Source organism: Octopus sinensis, linkage group LG2 (genome assembly GCF_006345805.1).
Source record: "Octopus sinensis linkage group LG2, ASM634580v1, whole genome shotgun sequence".
Lineage (NCBI taxonomy): Eukaryota > Metazoa > Mollusca > Cephalopoda > Octopoda > Octopodidae > Octopus > Octopus sinensis.
The window spans coordinates 3,775,620-3,796,346 of record NC_042998.1 but is presented as its reverse complement, the minus strand read 5'-3'; the positions used below and the strand labels follow the sequence as shown (position 1 = coordinate 3,796,346).

The 20,727-nt window shown below is 37.1% G+C and overlaps 1 protein-coding gene across 3 annotated transcripts in view; it reads right to left on the bottom strand.

Annotated features, from left to right (window-relative positions):
- LOC115232408 (A disintegrin and metalloproteinase with thrombospondin motifs 7) overlaps positions 1-20,727 on the bottom strand; it is a 313,827-nt gene that overhangs the window by 77,012 nt on the left and 216,088 nt on the right. For all 3 annotated transcript variants that reach the window (XM_036511342.1, XM_029802264.2, XM_029802265.2), the window contains exons 18-19: positions 14,659-14,785; positions 2,028-2,247 (exon numbers count right to left, since the gene is read on the bottom strand). In XM_036511342.1, coding sequence (XP_036367235.1) covers positions 2,028-2,247; positions 14,659-14,785 — 347 coding nt within the window. The remainder of the gene's footprint in view (positions 1-2,027; positions 2,248-14,658; positions 14,786-20,727) is intronic.

Genomic DNA, 20,727 nt, shown 5'->3' with positions numbered 1-20,727 from the left:
GCAAAAGAGACCGATAGAATAAGTACTAGGCTTACAAAGAATAAGTCCTGGGGTCGATTCGCTCGACTAAAGGTGGTGCTCCAGCATGGCCACAGTCAAATGACTTAAACAAGTAAATGAGTATATGAATATATATGTATATATGTGTATATATATGTATGTATACATACGTATATGTATATACGTATATGTATGTATCTGTATATATGTATTTATGTATATATGTGTATGTGTATGTATATATATATATATATCTATATACACACACACCATCATGAGTATTTAGCCTGATGGCAAGCTAGAAAAATCCTTTTGAACAATAAAAAACAGAAGTTTTCTCACAGTCAAAATGATTGAAATAGGTAAAGAATACATGCACACACACACATATACACACGTATGCATATAGACGCACATACAGACGAGCAGACACATGCAGACACAGATATGCATTTTAAATCTCTTATTTTCATCGCATATGATTAAAAGTAAACATGTGCAGTGTAGATACCAAACAAGCAATAACTATTTTTCTCATAGATCGTAATATCTGTTTGAATATTGCAATGTAATAATTCTGTGTCAGTTTCTACCGTTTGGTAAAGAACTTGTCTGAAACTATTTAACAGCGATGTGTGCAATGATTTCCATGGAGGTTTTATATGCTATTATAAAAACATATTGGATGAAACTGCAACAAATAAACCTCCCAATATGTTTATAAAACTTGTTTTTATTACGAGCTTGATCCATTCCGTCATTTATAACATGCCACGCATTGGGATGCAGATGGGACCAGATGCCGATCAGACTGCCTGCTTTCATTATCTGATTTTGCCATCTTTGATATATGTGTGTGTGTGTGTTTTCTGGATTATTCTAATAATAACTCCAGTTATCAGTTTATATAATGATAAGTTATATTTGGTTAGCAGATACATGCATGCATATCAATACCCATCTGCCTGCCTTTCTTGTCTGTCTGTCTGTCTGTCTGTTTCTCTCTCTCTCTCTCTACACACACACACTTGCTCCTCTGAGAACAATTTTTCAAGTCCATAGTCTTACTCCTAAGTGACTACATATTTTCATTTACACTCTGAAATAATGATAAAATGCACTTTCATTCTAATCAGCATCACATTCATATTCATCATTATCATCATCAGCATCATTATTTTCACGTCTGCTTTTCCATGCCGGCATGGGTTGGACAAATCATCTCCAACACACCATCACACCACTTTCTACATTCCTTTGTCATCTTCTTTTTGAGGTTCAGCCCCAATGAGTTCAGCTTTCATCACGTGTGTGTGTGTGTGTGTGTGTGTGTGTGTGAGAGAGAGAGAGAGTGTGTCAGCAAATTTTATCCTTTATATATATACTGTTCAGTATTTACATGTTGGAAAAATATACCTTTCTTCTTGTTATAAAATTATAGATTTCTATATTCAAAAACTAATAAAAAGTTAAGAACTTTATGGAAAATCTCTGACACAGACATTAACCCTGTTTCTTTAACCAATACTAATTTATAAATTATTTAACAGAAGGAAAATTGAACTGATATTATTCATTAAAATAATTTATTCCTTATATAACCAAATTAACCTTATATAACCTTATATAATCCTATATAATATAGCTTCAGGCTGACCAAAGCCTTTTGAGTGGATTTGGTAGACAGAAACAGAAAGAAGCCTGTCGTATATATGTATATATATGTGTGTGTGTGTGTTTGTGTGTCCGTGTTTGTCCACCCAACATTGCTTGACAACCGATGCTGGTATGTCTACGTCACTGTAACTTAGCAGTTCAGCAAAAGAGACCGATAGAATAAGTACTAGGCTTACAAAGAATAAGTCCTGGGGTAATATAATTATATAACCAAATTAATATCAAATAAGGATTACAGCATTAAAAGAAAAAAACAATGCTAGAAGAAGGCTCCACAGTGGACTCATCTATACACATCCATGCAACTATTTCTAAATTCTTTCTTGAAGTCAAAAATAAGATATACTTACATCATCCCATGGACTACTAATCCATCGACTGACTTTAGGACAAAGGACATCTGTATGGTGACATTCTTTCTCATGATTTGGCTTCTTCTGACCAATACATGCTGAATCGTCCAGTGCCATTTGTTCTTTGTCACCAAAGCTTCTCACACACATCACTGTTCGCCGTTGCACCCCTGAGCCACAGGTTACAGAGCAATGTTGCCATGGGCCTTCCCACCACCTTGAAGAAAATTTTGTAAAACATTTTTAAATAAAAGTGTTTAGAATATAAAAAAAAAATAGCAAATTCAATAAGATATCTCAAATATATGATATCAAACTAAGTTTGGTTATGAAATGCAAATGTTTTGAAACAAAATCATTTCTGTTTTATTCTAAACTTGACTTATTCAAGTCATCTTCTCGATGTGTGATAAATTACAGAGCACGAAATATTTGTATTTTATAATCAACAGCATCTGTACAGATATATCCCGTATTCATACACATGCACACATGAGTGCGTGTGTATGTATATATATATATATATATAAAGTTAATCCAAAGAAGAAAGCACAAAAAAACACAACAACGCGAGGACGTGGAACAAATATAGTATTATTGGATGCTCAGGAAAGAAGGAAAGACAGAGGGTTTAACGTTTCGAGCGGAGCTCTTCGTCGGAAACATAGGAGAACGGAAGACAGAGGAAAAAAATCGCCAACGGTACACACGCGGTCACATATATATATATATATACACACACATATATATATATATATACACATAGTATACATATACATCATCATTGTTTAGCGTCCGCTTTCCATGCTAGTATGGGTTGGACAGTTCAACTGGGGTCTGGGAAGCCAGAAGACTGCACCAGGCCCAGTCTGATTTAGCAATGTTTCTACAGCTGGATGCCCTTCCTAACATTAACCACTCCGAGAGTGTAGTGGGTGCTTTTTACATTCCACCAGCACAGGTGCCAGACAAGGCTGGCAAACGTCCATGATTGGATGGTGCTTCTTACGTGCCACCGGCACGGAGGCCAGGCAAGGCTGGCAATGGCCTCGATCGGATGGTGCTTTTTACGTGCCACCGGCACGGAGGCCAGTCGGGGCAGCGCTGGCAACGGCCACGTTCGGATGGGTATTGATGTTGATCAATTTCGATTTTGATTTTCACTTGCTTCAACAGGTCTTTGCAAGTAGAGTTTTGTGTCCCAAGAAGGAAAGGTATGCATAAGTGGACTGGCTACATCCCAGGTAGAGGCCACAGGTTATGGTCTCACTTGTCCTGGCGGGTCTTCTCACACACACCATACTTCCAAAGGTCTCGGTCTCTAGTCATTTCCTCGGTGAGACCTAAAGTTCGAAGGTCATGCTTCACCACCTCGTCCCAGGTTTTCTTGGGTTTACCTTTTCCACAGGTTCCCTCAACTGCTAGGGTGTGGCACTTTTTCACACAACTAGCACACATATATATTACATATATGCATAAATATATACATATATATACATTTATGCACACATACACACACACATGAATACACCAACATATTTATACACACACACACATGTATAAAGAGAAAAAGAGGAAGTAACAGAGCAACAGAGGAAAAGGAAGAGTGGAGAATGAGATAGCAATTTCCTTCAATAAAAGATAATTCTTACTGAATTCTTTGAAAAGAAGAGGAAAATAAGTTACAATACTGATATTTGTTTCAATGAAATCATTCCAGCCAAGAATCAAAGCTGGGTCACAGACACAATATGCCATGAACTTAGTGCCAATCCATAATTCTCACCTCATTAATTGAACAGATGAAATTGATTGTGATTAAAATTATGGCTTCTTTACACTTACCCATTCCTTCAGTGATTTAATATAATAATCTGCATTCATTGTTTAATTAAATTCATTGATTAATCTTTTGCTTTGTTTATATCAATTTTTAATAAATTATTAGCAACAAATATACTTTAGTAGTACAATGGCTGTAAAGTTAAAGCACTTGATGACTTTGATGCGGTAATGAGCAAAATCATTATTCCTATACAACCAGTAGATCTATGGTCAAAGATGCTCCAGCTGAGCCTACTCCATTTTCTTCCAGCCGTGGTATAAATAGGATTATGTAATTCAACAGTATAACTATCAGCTCTGAAAAACACAGTGTTACACAACCAGGCTGTTATTTAACATCCAGTTTAACATCCAGTGTGAAACCAATTGTTAAGATAGACTATAATGGGTACATAATACAGTACACTTTGTTATGTATATGTGTATAAATGTGTGTGTATATATATATATGTATAGATAAATAGATAGATAGATAGATAGACAGACAGATAGAGAAAGAGAGAGCGAAAGATAATATATAGATAGATGGAATGAGTTAAAGATTTTATTGGATACAAAACATGTTTCGACCCATTCTAGGTCTCTTCAGGTACATCAATAAAATGTCTCACTAGAAATTTCCCGAGTCAGTTTGATATATATATATATATTATATATATATATATATATATATATGCATGTGTTGCCTTTATCCATCCATCAGAAACAGCTTTTCTTTTAGATGTATTGAAAATTTAAACCTGTTCTATTTTTATCCTTTCTATCAAGATTGTTTCATATTTTGCAGTTTATATTGTCTGTCTGATGTACACATGGCACCCACAACTCTTAGTACACATGAACTTGAGGACCTATATTTGAATAACTTGTATTTGTGATATGATCTTGCAATCTAGATCCATATATGTATATATATGCATATGTATGCATATATATATATGTATATGTGTGTATATGCATATATGTGTACGTGTATGTGTGTATATATGTATATATGTGTGTGTATGTGCGTGCATATGTGTATATGTACATATATATAGATATATTTGTCTACATATTCAAATGTGTGCACTTGCATTTTTTGTAGGTGCGTGTGTATATATTAGTGTGGATCTGTGCATATGTGTACACAGGTGTGTTTATGTGTATATATGCATACATGTGTATGTGTATATGTATATGTGTTTATATATTTACTTATGTGTATATGCAAGTGTATTAACATGTATGTGTGTATGTGTGTCAAACTTTGCACAGACATTTGTATCTTGCTTTATGTACAAATATGTGCACATATTTATCTATGCTATGTATGTATATTTATGTATATATACAAGTTTGTACTTGCATATATGAGTTCCTATTCATATGTATTCGTCCATACGTGTGCACTTGTGTGTGTATCTGGTTGTATGTACATGTCCATATACTTGGATATGCATGTGTGAGCGCATAAGCATATATATGTGTGTGTGTGTGTGTATGTACATGTGCATCTAGGCACAAACACAAAAGAAAATTTTGTCTAAGCATTATCTTCATTTCAATCTCTTCTTCCTTTTCTTTCTCTTAACAGTTACACCAGCAAAGGTTCATTACGTCATTTTCTCTAAACTAGAATGTATAATTTCCATGTTCATATTTGAATGTTTTGTGTTTCGATAATTTTTCTCTGTTTTTACTCATTCTCGAAAATTTGTTGGATGTATAGTGGTACGTAAGCCGATTCAGGAAATCTCTAGTGAGACCTTTTATTAATGTACCCAAAGAAACCCAGAATGGGTCGAAAGATATGTCATACCCAATAAAATCTATTTTATTAATACTGTTATATGTATAGTGGGCTAACCATATATGTATATGAATATATATGTGTGTGTATATATATATATATATATATATATATACTTTATTTAAAAGCAGTAGAAATATAACAAAAGCTGTTACTAAGAGTTTTACATTCCAAATGGGAACATGAAACTGAGTAACAGCTTTTGTTATATTTCTGCTGCTTTTAAATAAAGCATATTATTCTACCTCTGGTATTTGAGTACTCTTTTTTCCACCTTGTTTCACATTTATGTGCTTACTCCAGTATATATGTATATATATATATATATATATATATATGAATACACACACACAACAGGCTTCCACACAGTTTCCATGAACTAAATTCACCGACAAGGCACTGGCTGGCCCATGGCTATAGCTGAAGGCACTTGGCTGAAGTTATTACACTGCAGAACCAAACATATGTGGTTGCATAGTGAGATTCTTAATGATACAGCCATGCCAATACCTATACATACATGTATATATATACATATATATATATATATATCCTAGTAATAACGCCTACACTTATCACCTACTTCAAAGAGACAGCAATATATTCTAATGTCACTTCATCCTGAAGTCAATACCATAAAGGCTGAGGCTGGATTTGGCAAGTATACTATTCAATATAAACTGCAAAATATGAAACAATCTTGATAAAAAGGATAAAAATAGAACAGGTTTAAATTTTCAATACATCTAAAAGAAAAGCTGTTTCTGATGGTTGGATGGATGGATGAAGGCAACACATACATATATAGCATACCATTATACATAAAAACATCACAGACCATACAACCACGTATAAACATATGCACAGCTCATACAGTTTTGTTGGAGACATTGTGATTGCTATTCTTTTGATAAATGCTAATTTTAACCATCAAGAGAGTTTGTTCCTTGATTTATTTCCAGTCTACCTGCTTGTTACATAGAAGCTAACCACTAATGCTTCAGTCTGATTGTCAGTAACAACACCTGCATTGATTCCAAATTATTATCGCTGAGCTCCCCGCAAACGAGCTGCTACTGGAGTTCTTATTAGCATTCTCTTATATGAAATTACATAAAACCTATATCCACACTTCAAAACATCCGTGTAGATATACAAACGCATGCATACAACAAGCAAGTTACCACACTCACACAGTTACATACACATTCATATACACACATATATAGTCTTATATTACTAAACATATGTTGCATATTATTTGATTTTGCTATCACAGGTATTATTTCTGTAGAAAATTGTCAGTGTGTGATGCGATGTTTTCAAAAATTGTTGCTGTACCAATTTTCCTGTAGTATTTCTCATGTATATTTTTCTTTAATTTTATCATTTTCCTTTTACTTACTTTTCATGCATAATTCAAGATTATAGTCTCAGATCAAAAAGTATAAATTTTCTAAAACACCTTTTTGTCATATTCTGATTAATTTTACTGATCTACTTTCATTGCTAATCACCGTTTCTCATTGGAAAACAGTGTTTCTTCAGGACTAGGTTATGCATCAGATTTCTCATATATCAAGCTTTCACCTGACTTTTATACATGGATCCATGGCTTTCTAACCAAAATAATCTTTGAAACTCTGCTTTCTTGAAAGAGAAATTTTTAGAAGGAAATGGTAACATTGTCTAGCACCTATAAAATTGCTCCATTTCCATTTTGTTGAAAACCTCCAAAAGCAGTATGGTATATGTCACAATTATACTAGTAGTAATGTTTATAATAATAATAATAATAATAATAATAATAGTAATAATAATGATAATAATAATGGTTTCAAATTTTTAGTACAAGACCAGCAATTTAGGGGGAGCAGATAAGTCAAATAGATTAACTCCAGTGCTCAACTGGTACTTGTTTTATCAACCTCGAAAAGATGAAAGGCAAAGTCGACATCAGTGAAATTTGAACTCAGAATGTAAAGATGGACAAAATTCCACTAAGTATTTTGCCTAGTGTGCTAATGACTCTCCCAGCTCACTATGATAATAATAATAATAATAATAATAATAATAATAATAATAGGGTGTCATATATTTGGTTTTGCACATAGTATTGTTCAAGAGAATGTTTAAGAAAACGAAGAAAATTATGAGTTTCTTTTAAAATTTGAGATTACATAGACAGTGTTTTGTGTAGGATATGGGCAATTCCCATGGGCACTATCTTTTGAATTTTTCTCCAAAATGGCAGAAATTCAAAAGATAGTGCTCATTGGAACTACCCATATCCTACATAAAACACTGTCTATGTAATCTCAAATTTTAAAACAAACTCATAATTTTCTTATGTTTTTTTAAACATTCTCTAGAAGAATACTATGTGCAAAAGCAAATATATGACACCCTAGGCATAGCACCAACATGAACTTCTAACCTGTTGTCTCTTGAGGTCGGTCTCTGGGTGAGACCTGAAGTCAACTTGTACAAATACAAAGCAAAAGTCAAATATAATAATAATAATAATAAGAGGTACAGGAGTGGCTGTGTGGTAAGAAGTTTGCTTCCCAGCCACATGGTTCCAGGTTCAGTCCCACTGTGTGGCACCTTGGGCAAATGTCTTCAACTGTAGCCTCAGGCCAACCAAAGCCTTGTGAGTGGATTTGGTAGATGGAAACTGAATGAAGCCCATCATATATATATTATATATATATATATATATAATATATATATAAACAAGAAAAAAGCAACAAGAATGGATTACTTGTTCAGTACAATTGTTTCATACGAAGAACAGATTTATTAAAAGCTGCAAAAATTCCAATTTTTGGAGTTTTTAATAAATCTGTTCTTCGTATGAAACAATTGTACTGAACAACTAATCCATTCTTGTTGCTTTTTTCTTGTTTATAATCACCCCACATTATTTTATGGTTAATACCATAAAGATTTCTGGTGCATCTAAGTACCATATTCATGTGAATTCATTGGAACTCACTTGAATCTTAATTGTTTTACTGAAAGAATATATATATATATATCATCATCATCATCATCATCATTTAACGTCCGCTTTCCATGCTAGCATGGGTTGGACGGTTCAACTGGGGTCTGGGGAGCCCGAAAGCTGCACCAGTCCAGTCAGATCTGGCAGTGTTTCTACAGCTGGATGCCCTTCCTAACGCCAACCACTCCGAGAGTGTAGTGGGTGATTTTATGTGCCACCGACACAGGTGCCAGACGAGGCTGGCTACGGCCACGCTCGGATGGTGTTTTTTATGTGCCACCGACACAGTTGCCAGACGAGGCTGGCAGACGGCCACGCTCGGATGGTGTTTTTTATGTGCCACCGACACAGGTGCCAGACGAGGCTGGCAGACGGCCACGCTCGGATGGTGTTTTTATGTGCCACCGACACAGGTGCCAGACGAGGCTGGCAGACGGCCACGCTCAGATGGTTGTTTTTATGTGCCACCGACACAGGTGCCAGATGAGGCTGGCAAACGGCCACGATCGGATGGTGTTTGTCATGTGCCCACAGAACGGAGGCCAGTCGGTGCGGTACTGGCTACGGCCACGTTCGGATGGTTTTCTTATGTGCCACGTGCCACCGGCACTGGTACCACAAAGATACAAATTCCATTGATGTTCATCTATTTTGATTTGTTTTGATTTGATTTGATTTGATTTTCACTTGCCTCAACAGGTCTTCACAAGTGTCACAAGAAGGAAGGTATGCACAGGTGGACTGACTACGTCCCAGGTAGAGGCCATGGGTTATGGCCTGACTAGTCTTGCCGGGTCTTCGGATGGTGTTTTTATGTGCCACCGACACAGGTGCTAGATGAGGCTGGCGAACGGCCACGATCGGATGGTGTTTGTCATGTGCCCACCGCACTGACTACGGCACTGATGGATTTCTTGTGTGCCACAGGCACTGGTACCACAAGATACAAATTCCATTGATGTTCATCTATTTTGTCTATTTTGATTTGATTTGATTTGATTTTCACTTGCCTCAACCGGTCTTCACAAGTGTCACAAGAAGGAGGTATGCACAGGTGGACTGACTAGTCTTGCCGGGTCTTCGGAAGGTGTTTTTATGTGCCACCGACACAGGTGCCAGATGAGGCTGGCGAACGGCCATGATCGGATGGTGTTTGTTACGTGCCCACAGCACGGAGGCCGGTCGATGCGGAACTGGCTACGGCCACGTTCGGATGGTTCTCATGTGTGCCACCGGCACTGGTACCACAAAGTGTGTGCCACCGGCACTGGTACCACAAAGATACAGATTCCATTGATGTTCATCTATTTTGATTTGTTTTGATTTGATTTTCACTTGCCTCAACAGGTCTTCACAAGTGTCACAAGAAGGAAGGTATGCACAGGTGGACTGACTACGTCCCAGGTAGGGGCCATGGGTTATGGCCTGACTAGTCTTGCCGGGTCTTCGGATGGTGTTTTTATGTGCCACCGACACAGGTGCTAGATGAGGCTGGCGAACGGCCACGATCGGATGGTGTTTGTCATGTGCCCACAGAACGGAGGCCAGTCGGTGCGGTACTGGCTACGGCCACTTTCGGATGGTTTTCTCTGGTGTGCCACCGGCACTGGTACCACAAAGATACAGATTCCATTGATGTTCATCTATTTTGATTTGTTTTGATTTGATTTTGATTTTGATTTTCACTTGCCTCAACAGGCCTTTGATTTTCACTTGCCTCAACAGGCCTTCACAAGTATCACAAGGAGGAAGGTATGCACAGGTGGACTGACTACGTCCCAGGTAGGGGCCATGGTTTATGGCCTGACTAGTCTTGCCGGGTCTTCGGAAGGTGTTTTTATGTGCCACCGACACAGGTGCTAGATGAGGCTGGCAAACAGCCACGACCGGATGGTGTTTGTTATGTGCCCACAGCACGATGGCCAGTGATGCGGTACTGACTACGGCCACGTTCGGATGGATTCTTGTGTGCCACCGGCACTGGTACCACAAGGATACAAATTCCATATATGTATATATTTATTTATGTAATACAGTTCTGTATTTAAGAGATGAGGAATTATGTATATTATTTACATTCGACAGATATTTGTCCTCATCTTGTTTGTTGTCAACACAGCGTTTCAGCTGATATACCCTCCAGCCTGCATGCAGGCTGGAAGGTATATCAGCTGAAACATTGTGTTAACAGCAAACAAGATGAGGACAAATATCCGTCAAATGTAAATAATGTATTTGTGTGTCAGTGTTTGTCCCCTCTCCACATCATTGCTTGACAATGGGTGAGGGGATGAATAAAATCAATGAAGCACACATGATGAGTGCTTGATAAGTAGGGGAGGTCAGGAAGAGTAGGTGACAATTGCAAAATTGGGTTGAGGGATGGTGATTTAGTGCAAAAGGATGCAGGGAATGGTGGATAGGGGCTAATATGACCAAAGATGCATGGATGTGAAGAGCAGCAGAATACTCCTACTGAAATAGCTGATGGAGAAGGATGAGAGAAAGCAGTTGGTTGAGGGGGAGAGAGTTTGAATCGAAACAATTGTAGGGATTATTAATATTTATATTATAATAATAATATAATCAGAAATATTAAATTTCAAAGAGACATGAGTGGTGGTGGAGCGATAGAGTGGTTGTATACTGTCAACTTAACGTGACAGTCCTGTATGGGAATTACACCACCGCTGTTTAGCCCTAGGAAGCATCAACGCTTCCTGTTGGCTTTGACATTTCCTGTGTCCTCCACCCCCTTCACAAATATAAGGACACAGGAAATGTGTCAAAGCCGACAGGAAGCGTTTGATGCTTCCTAGGGCTAAACAGTGGTGGTGTAATTCCCATACAGGACTGTCACATTAAATAATAATATAATATTATGTTAATGAATTAATAAATGCCAGTTTAAACTCTCCATGTTTCTTTTATTATTTTTGTATATTGTGTATATACCCATTTGTATTGTAGAAAATATTTTCCTTCCAATTAAACCAGTGAGAATTGGATGTTTCTATCCCTATAAGAGGAGTTGGTTTCCTTGTGTTGGATTACATATATATATATGTGTGTGTGTGTGTGTGTATACACACACATACACACAGATACACACATATATATATACCATACATGCACACACACAGAGAAACTTGGTTTTGCTGATTTGGGTGGATCTTCTCAAGAGCAACATATCCCCAGTCATCCCAGTCCTCTCTCCATAAGATTCAAGGTCCTGAGATCTGCTTTCACCCCTTCCTCCCATGTCTTTCTGGGTCTCTCTCTACATTAAGTGAACAGCTCTTCTCTATTCAGCTTATTCTTATCCCTATGCATCACATCTCCATACTAGCACAATTTTCTTTCTTTCACACTACATCTGATTCTTGTTATGCTCTGTTTTTCTCTCAGCAAATTTGCACGATGCCCTTCATTCACAGTTACATTGCATTCTGCCTTTCATAGCACCAGGCACAATAAAATTGCTACCTGGAATATACTGAGGGTGATTCAATACATCATCGAGTCTCCCCTACAAATATGGAACATTGTACTTAATACAAATAAATTAACCCTTCCTGCCTGAAGTTTTAGAGGAAGGGGTTAGTTGATTACATCAATCCCAGGGCTTGACTGGTAATTATTTCACCAACCCCCAAAAGGATGAAAGACAAAGTTGACCACAGCAGAATTTGAATTCAGAACACAAAGATGGAATTCAATCAAAGAACCAATTTGTTCTAAAAGAAAAAGAAAAAAAAGAAAACTGAACTTGTTTGTATCTGAAATTACTAGATAGGCATAGGAGTGGCTGTGTAGTAAGTAGCTTGCTCACCAACCACATGGTTCCAGGTTCAGTCCCATTGCGCGGCACCTTTGGCAAGTGTCTCGTTCTATAGCTCAGGCCGACCAAAGCCTTGTGAGTGGATTTGGTAGACGGAAACTGAAAGAAGCCTGTCATATATATGTATATATATGAGTATGTGTGTGTGTGTATATGTTTGCGTGTCTGTGTTTGTCCCCACAACATCGCTTGACAACCAATGGTGGTGTGTTTACGGCCCCGTAACTTAGTGGTTCAGCAAAAGAGACCAATAGAATAAATACTAGGCTTACAAAGAATAAGTCCTGGGGGTCGATTTGCTCAACTAAAGGCAGTGCTCCAGCATGGCCACAGTCAAATGACTGAAACAAGTAAAAGAGTAAAGAGTAAAGAGATAAATATACAAAGAAGTATTTGAGCTTATGCAAGTCTTTGTCTAGAGACTTTTTCATTTTAGAAATAGCAGCCAAATTTTCTGCAAATCTCATTCTGCCATCTTAAAACGGAGAAGGACACATTTGATAAAATAGCACAAGATACTCCTAAAATATCATGTTGATTATGGCCAGAATGCTTTTGATCACAGATTTGTTTCAGCAATGTTGATTTGGAGCTAAATAACATCAGGAAACTACTTTTGTAAACAGTTATTGAAGTTTCCTATTTTGCCTTCACTGGCTTAGACAGAAAGCATTAGCAGCAATTGACTATTGAACATATAGTCAAGGCTCCTAAACTATTTTTACAGTCAATTAACTTGTACCCATTAATCAAGGCAGATAAATCTGCTTATCTCAGGCAACCTAACTTACAACAGCTTTGACTCCTTACTTTACAAAAGAATGATTAATAGCAGGAAGAACATTAAACGGTAAAAGAAAACTCTCAAACAGTATAGAAATATCCTAATTTGTAGATCAGATTTATGCTAGCATGAAGACAAAGATGTAAACCAGCAGAAGAACCACATTCAAGTATTTGTACATGCACGTTCATGCATGTCTGCTTATACACGGCAACACACACACACATGTATGCTCATATGCACACATTTGTATGCATACATACTAGAATTGGTTCAGAGATAAAGCTCTTTGTTGATGAGATATTTTGTTGTGAACTTAAGTCTTTCAGGTATACCTTATCCATCTTCTTAACCATAGTATTAACTCCAAACAAATAACTAGATGCTAGTTAGGAATATACCTCACTGATAAAAGAAAACCCATGGTCAGTTGCTGAAGAGTCTGGAGGATGGGAAACTGATTGAAACGAAGAATAAAGATAAGAATGGGAAGAGATCAAGGAGAAGGCTAAGAAAATGACAATGGCATGAAAGATGAAGATGAAGGGAACAAAGATGAGGAAGGAAAGTAGAAATTCTACAATTTAAATGAATAGGTGCAGGAGTGGCTGTGTGGTAAGTAGCTTGCTTGCCAATCACATAGTTCCAGGTTCAGTCCCATTGCATGGCATCTTGGGCAAGTGTCTTCTACTATAGCCTCAGGTTGACCAAGGCGTTGTGAGTGGAATTGGTAGATGGAAACTGAAAGAAGCCGGTCGTATATATGTATATGTATATATGTATATATATGTGTTTGTGTGTCTGTGTTTGTGTGTCTGTGTTTGTCCCCCAACATCGCTTGACAACTGATGCTGGTGTGTGTACGTCCACGCAACTTAGCAGTTCGGCAAAAGAGACCTATAGAATAAGTACTACGCTTACAAAAGAATAAGTCCCAGGGGGGATTTGCTCGACTAAAGGCGGTGCTCCAGCATGGCCGCAGTCAAAGGACTGAAACAAGTAAAAGAGAGTAAAGAGAGGTGCAGACATGGGTGGGTGCTTTTGCAACCACATGGTTTCAGGTTCAGTCCCACTGTGCAGCACATTGGGCATGTGTCTTCTACTATAACCCAGGATGACCAATGCCTTGTGAGTGAATATGGTAAACAGAAAATTATATGGAAGCCCATCATGTGTGTGTGTGTGTGTGTGTCTTTGTGTTTGTCACACCTGCTTCCCAGCTTGACAACAGGTGTGACTTACAGGTGTTCAGCAAAAGAGACCAATAAAATAAGCACCAGATTTTTTTTTAAAATGTTCTGCAGTTGATTTGCTCAGCTAAACCCTTCAATTAAAAGTAAAGAAACAGAGAGAACTTACATTGCAGGACAAAGATGTTCATTGCATTTGCGTTGCTTGTCATCTGGTTTCATTGAAGCATTGCAATACATTTCATCCACGGCACCAGCTTCCATCTCAGTGCATATTACAACAGAACGTTGAGTACCTGTGATAAAGATTAGTACAACACAATATTAATAAGGACATGTATTATACAAAGACACGTCATATAAAAATGTAATTCAGTAATCATAAATAAAAGACATGGTCAGTCATTTTACATGACTGAATATATGCTCTCTGACAGGTTTATAGTTGAGCCTATAGCAGTGGAGACCCCTGGTGTTCTTGGCCGCACCAGACCTTATCCCTGCTCACAGCTATCAGGGTGGAGATGGTTATCTGCAACTGCAAGCCCCGTGAGTCAGAGTGGCTGTACCAGTGCATCTCCCTCACCATCCTCCGAGGCAATGCCTTTTCCATTTTGTCTGCTGGGAGCATGTGGGAGTCTAACTTAAAGAAAATTGTACGTTCCACTCCTTGACGTAGAGTTACCTTATATAAATTGTAGTTACAAGTTATATTGGATAATAATAATAAATAGCCTTTCTACTAAAGGCACAAGGCCTCAAAGTTTGGGAAGGGGCATAGTCGATTACATTGACCCCAGTGTTTTGGTGGTACTTAATTTATCGACCCCAAAAGGATGAAAGACAAAATCGACCTCAGAGGAATTTGAACTCAGAACATAGTGACAGGCAAAATGCCGCTAAGCATTTTGTCCAGCATGCTAACAAGTCTGCCAGTTCACCACCTTAATAATAATAATAATCTTTTCTGCAATAGGCACAAGGCCTGAAATTTGTGGGAAGTGGGTAAGTCGATGACATCAACCTCAGTACTTGACTGGTACTTAATTTATCGACCCTGAAAGAATAAAAGGTGTAGTCGACCTCAGCGGAATTTGAACTCAGAATGTAACAACAGATAAAATACCACTTAGTATTTCACCTGGCTAGCTAACGATTCTGCCAGCTCACCACATAATTATAATAATAATAATAATAATAATAATAATGATTATAATGATAATAATAATATGCTGAAATTAAACCTCATTAAGCTGTCTCAAATAATTTTCAAAGCTGTAGTTTCACCTGTCATGACTAAATATGTAAATAGGAGTAAAAAAAATGTCATCTCAGTTTATGTTTCTAGGCAAGGCATGTACTGTCATGATGCTTCACTTCAGTTCAGCTCTAATAGCATTCTGGTCAAAGTCACTTCAGCCACAATCATCGGTACTTCTATGAATTGCAACGCTAAGACTATGTTATCCAATGTGCCACTATCCTTTCAGGATGGTAGTGGTGTAATGTAAGGGAGATATGGCTGTTATTTCTTGCAGGGCAAATAACCACGATGAGTTCAAGACTAGTGGACACAAACAGACACATACATACACATATTTGTAGTGGGCTTCTTTCTTAATAATCCATCTATGAGATCTATCCTACAGGGTTTTGGTCAACCTGTAGCCATAGAAGATACTTGCCCAAAGCGCCATGCAGTGGAATTGAATTCAAAACTAAATGGTTGCAAAGCAAACTGCTTAACTTCTCACAGCCATGCCAATACTTTACTTATACCAGTTACATTGAAAGAAAATGACTTTACAGTTGAAACTGCTCAACATGTTTCACTGACAATGTCTTATCTTCTATTATTCTATTATTTGTTTCAGTCATTTGACTGTGGCCATGCTGGAGCTCCACCTTTAGTCGAACAAATCGACCCCATGACTTATTCTTTGTCAGCCAAGTACTTATTCTATTGGTCTCTTTTGCCGAACCGCTAAGTTACGGGAACGTAAACACACCAGCATCGGTTATCAAGTGATGTCGGGGTGACAAACACAAACATATACATACACATACATATATATATATATATATATATATATATATATATGGCACGTAAAAAGCACCCACTACACTAACGGAGTGGTTGGCATTAGGAAGGGCATCCACCTGTAGAAACACTGCCAGATCAGACTGGAGCCTGGTGCAGCCTCCTGGCTTCCCAGATCCCCAGTCGAACCGTCCAACCCATGCTAGCATGGAGAACGGACGTTAAACGATGATGATGATGATATATATATATATATATATACGATGGGCTTCTTTCAGTTTCTGTCTACCAAATCCACTCACAAAGCTTTGGTCGGCCCGAGGCTATAGTAGAAGACACTTACTCAAGGTGCCATGCAGTGGAACTGAACCCAGAACCATGTGGCTGGTAAGCAAGCTACTCACCACACAGCCACTCCTGCACCCAGAAACTTCACTCTTATTGGTAAGTGACAACAGAAAGCTCTGTGCTTTCCCCCCATCTTCTCTCAAAGCAATTCCGATGTGTATAAAACAGTTCTAACAAAAGACAAGAATTTGTTATACTGAAAACTTATATCTCTATATTATGGATATTTTCATCATTATCATCATCTCCATCATCAGCATCGTTGTCATCATTGTCCTCGTCTCTGTCATCATAATCATACTCACAATGCTCACCACCATCATGATGATTGTCATGGACATCATCATCATCATCACCATCGTTGGTTTCAGATCTGTTTATCTTATGATTGTCTTGATTAAAGAAAAAGAAAAAAAAAAAATGTCCACAGCACTGGTTCCTTCTCATTGTCAATGTCGCTTTACTATCTCAGGACCTTGTTTATCTCAGACTGGATCTAATTACCACAGCTCACCATTTTATTTTTCTTTCTACCATAAACAATCACCCAAACCATAACACACCTAAACCCAAGTATGTATACACACACACACATGTGTGTGTGTATCAAATATTCTCACAACCCATCAAACTCACAGTCTGTCTCATCCCTATCTTCTATCACTCTTTCATCTTCTATCGTTTTCTTTTATCCTTAACATTCAAATATCTTTTTACTCTGTCTCTCTCTCTTTTATGTCTTCTTTTCTCCATTCTCTTTCCCAGTTTCTCTCCAATTCTTTCATCACCATCTCCTCTTTCTCTCCTTTCCCTCATTATCTCTTTCATTCTCTCATTTCTGCTCTTTCTCTTTTCATTCTTTATTTCTTCCTTTATTTCTATATCTACACATCTTCGACTTTCCCTTGATTTCTCTTTCTCTTATCTCTCTTCCACCTTTATTCACACACCACTCACTTTACATTTTCTCAAACAGCACTGATAGGTTTCAGATATCCAACGACAAAATATCCATCCAGTCCCTTGCACTCAGTATATCTCTCCAATCCAATAACATCCACATTGATATTTATGTATCAAAGGTTACTGTATTTAGGTAAATAACCTCAATTCTGTTTTGGTCAGCCAGCAACTCTTCAGTTACTAAATAACGGAAAGTAAAGAGAGGCGGAGAGAGAAATGGAGAAGAGAGGAGGAATAAGTTTATGATAAAATCAGAGTGATACTGATAAAGAGAGAATGGGAACGGGGTGGGGGATGAAATAAAATATAACTCAAGCATAAACATCTAAATGAAAAATCTCAGCATGAAAGGAAAAGAGACAAAAGCGCTTGGCTGGGGTAAAAGTTTGAAGATAACTAATTGCATCATTATTAGGTCAATAAATGCACAAATGGATTATAGTCCATCTTTTCCTGCTTCTGAAAAATGGACTGATTCACTGATATAGAAGGGGTCAGTTGAGTTCAGAGACAAAATACTACCATTAACATTAGACGCTGATTAAGAAGTAATGGATACGTTAGATAGAGATGAAAATATAGACATACATACATAAGTAGAAATGTATGTATATACACGCATAAATCCATATATACTATATATATATATATATATGTATATAGACATAAATATATATATATATACATAAATATATATATATATATATATACTTAAATCATCATCATCATCATCGTTTAGCATCTGATGATGATGATGATTATGTATATATATATAAATATATATATACATAAATATATATATACATATACGTAAATATATATATACATACATATATATATACATATACGTAAATATATATACATACATATATATATAAATATATATATATATATACATTAATATATATATATATACATAAATATATATATATACATAAATATATATATACATACATAAAACATATATAATTGGGTTTGTGTGTATGTGTATATTTGTGTGTGTGTAATGTATGTATATATACACACACACACACACACATATATATATGCATGTATGTCTTTGCAACTATGCAAAAGCAAAGAGCTGCAAGGTATGAAGTGTAATGAGAATTCATTTGGACTCTGTTGGTCGTATTTACAGTGGATAGGTAAATTGTACAATATATGCAAGATATTTTAAGTTGAAATATATAATTCCAGAAAAGCTTGTTTGCATAGACTAGAAGATGTAAGCAACATGTTAACAGTGGTAGGTCAGAAATAAATAAGTCAAATTATGAAAAGTTTTGAATAGATACTAAATTCAGTGAATTTGAGTATGTATTGAACCAAGATTTATCTAGTTTTAGAAATTCTATGAATAAATCTATAAATATTCATTTGAAACCAGGTGTCTAGTCACAAGATATGTCTAATACACACACACACACAGACAGAATGTATAAATGCCTGAAGGCAGATTCAAATTGAGATTTAAATTATGAGTGACACAAAGAAAATGAAATAATTCAAACTGAGATTTAAAAACAAGTAACATTTTCAGAGTATCTACAGAAATTATCAACATACTGCACCATAGGCGCAGGAGTGGCTGTGTGGTAAGTAGCTTGCTAACCAACCACATGGTTCCAGGTTCAGTCCCACTGCGTGCCACCTTGGGCAAGTGTCTTCTGCTATAGCCCCGGGCTGACCAATGCCTTGTGAGTGGATTTGGTAGACGGAAACTGAAAGAAGCCTGTCATATATATGTATATATATATGTGTGTGTGTTTGTGTGTCTGTGTTTGTCCCCCTAGCATTGCTTGACAACCGATGCTGGTGTGTTTACGTTCCTGTCACTTAGCGGTTTGGCAAAAGAGACCGATAGAATAAGTACTGGGCTTACAAAGAATAAGTCCCGAGGTCGAGTTGCTCGACTAAAGGCGGCACTCCAGCATGGCCGCAGTCAAATGACTGAAACAAGTAAAAGAGTAAAGATTATATACCAATAATTTAATCCTTATCTGTTGATTTTTTCTTTTCTTTTTGTACAAAAAATAAGAAATTATCTACTTCAAAATGTAATGTACGTGTAATGTGTTTTTTTATCGTGTAAGATTCAAGAAATCACATTTGTTGGTAAATGTAAATATACTTCGATTTTCTTTATTGTAGAAGCATGAATGGACAACATTTCAACAGTGTCCGTTTGCTCATTCATACATATGTGCGTGTGTGTGGGTGCGTGTGTGGGTGTGTGATTAATAAAAAATGCACCTGAAATAGTTATAGTGAACCTTTAACACATTTGTATACTTATTTTACATACATCCATATGTATATATATATATATATCACGTGATCACGTGACCGACCAGACCATCAGATGATGTTACACATCGCTGGTCACAATGTGTTCGCATTGTTTTTTAGCCTTCGAATGACGCCAACCCGCTGGCTAAGCGAGCAAGCCAACAGAAGAAAGAGTGAGAGAAAGAGTGGTGAAAGAGTACAGCAGGGATCACTACCCCCTGCCAGAGCCTCGTGGAGCTTTTTAAGTGTTTTCGCTCAATAAACACACACAACGCCTGGTCTGGGAATCGAAACCGCAATCCTGCGACCGCGAGTCCGCTGCCCTAACCACAAGGCCTTTGTGCCTCCATATATATAAATATATATATATATATATATATATATATTATACTTTGATAGGTTTCGGCCATTATTGGCCCAGGCCATGTCTAACTTAATAGCACCACCTGGTGAAGTCTTTCAAGTCAGAAATTTGGGCACTATGGCCCACTCAAGTAGAGAGTTATTGTTTACAGAGACATATCCGGGTGTAGGGGGTTTTATCCGGGATTTCTTGAAGAATCTGTCCAAAGACTTCTTGAACCCTATAGGGTC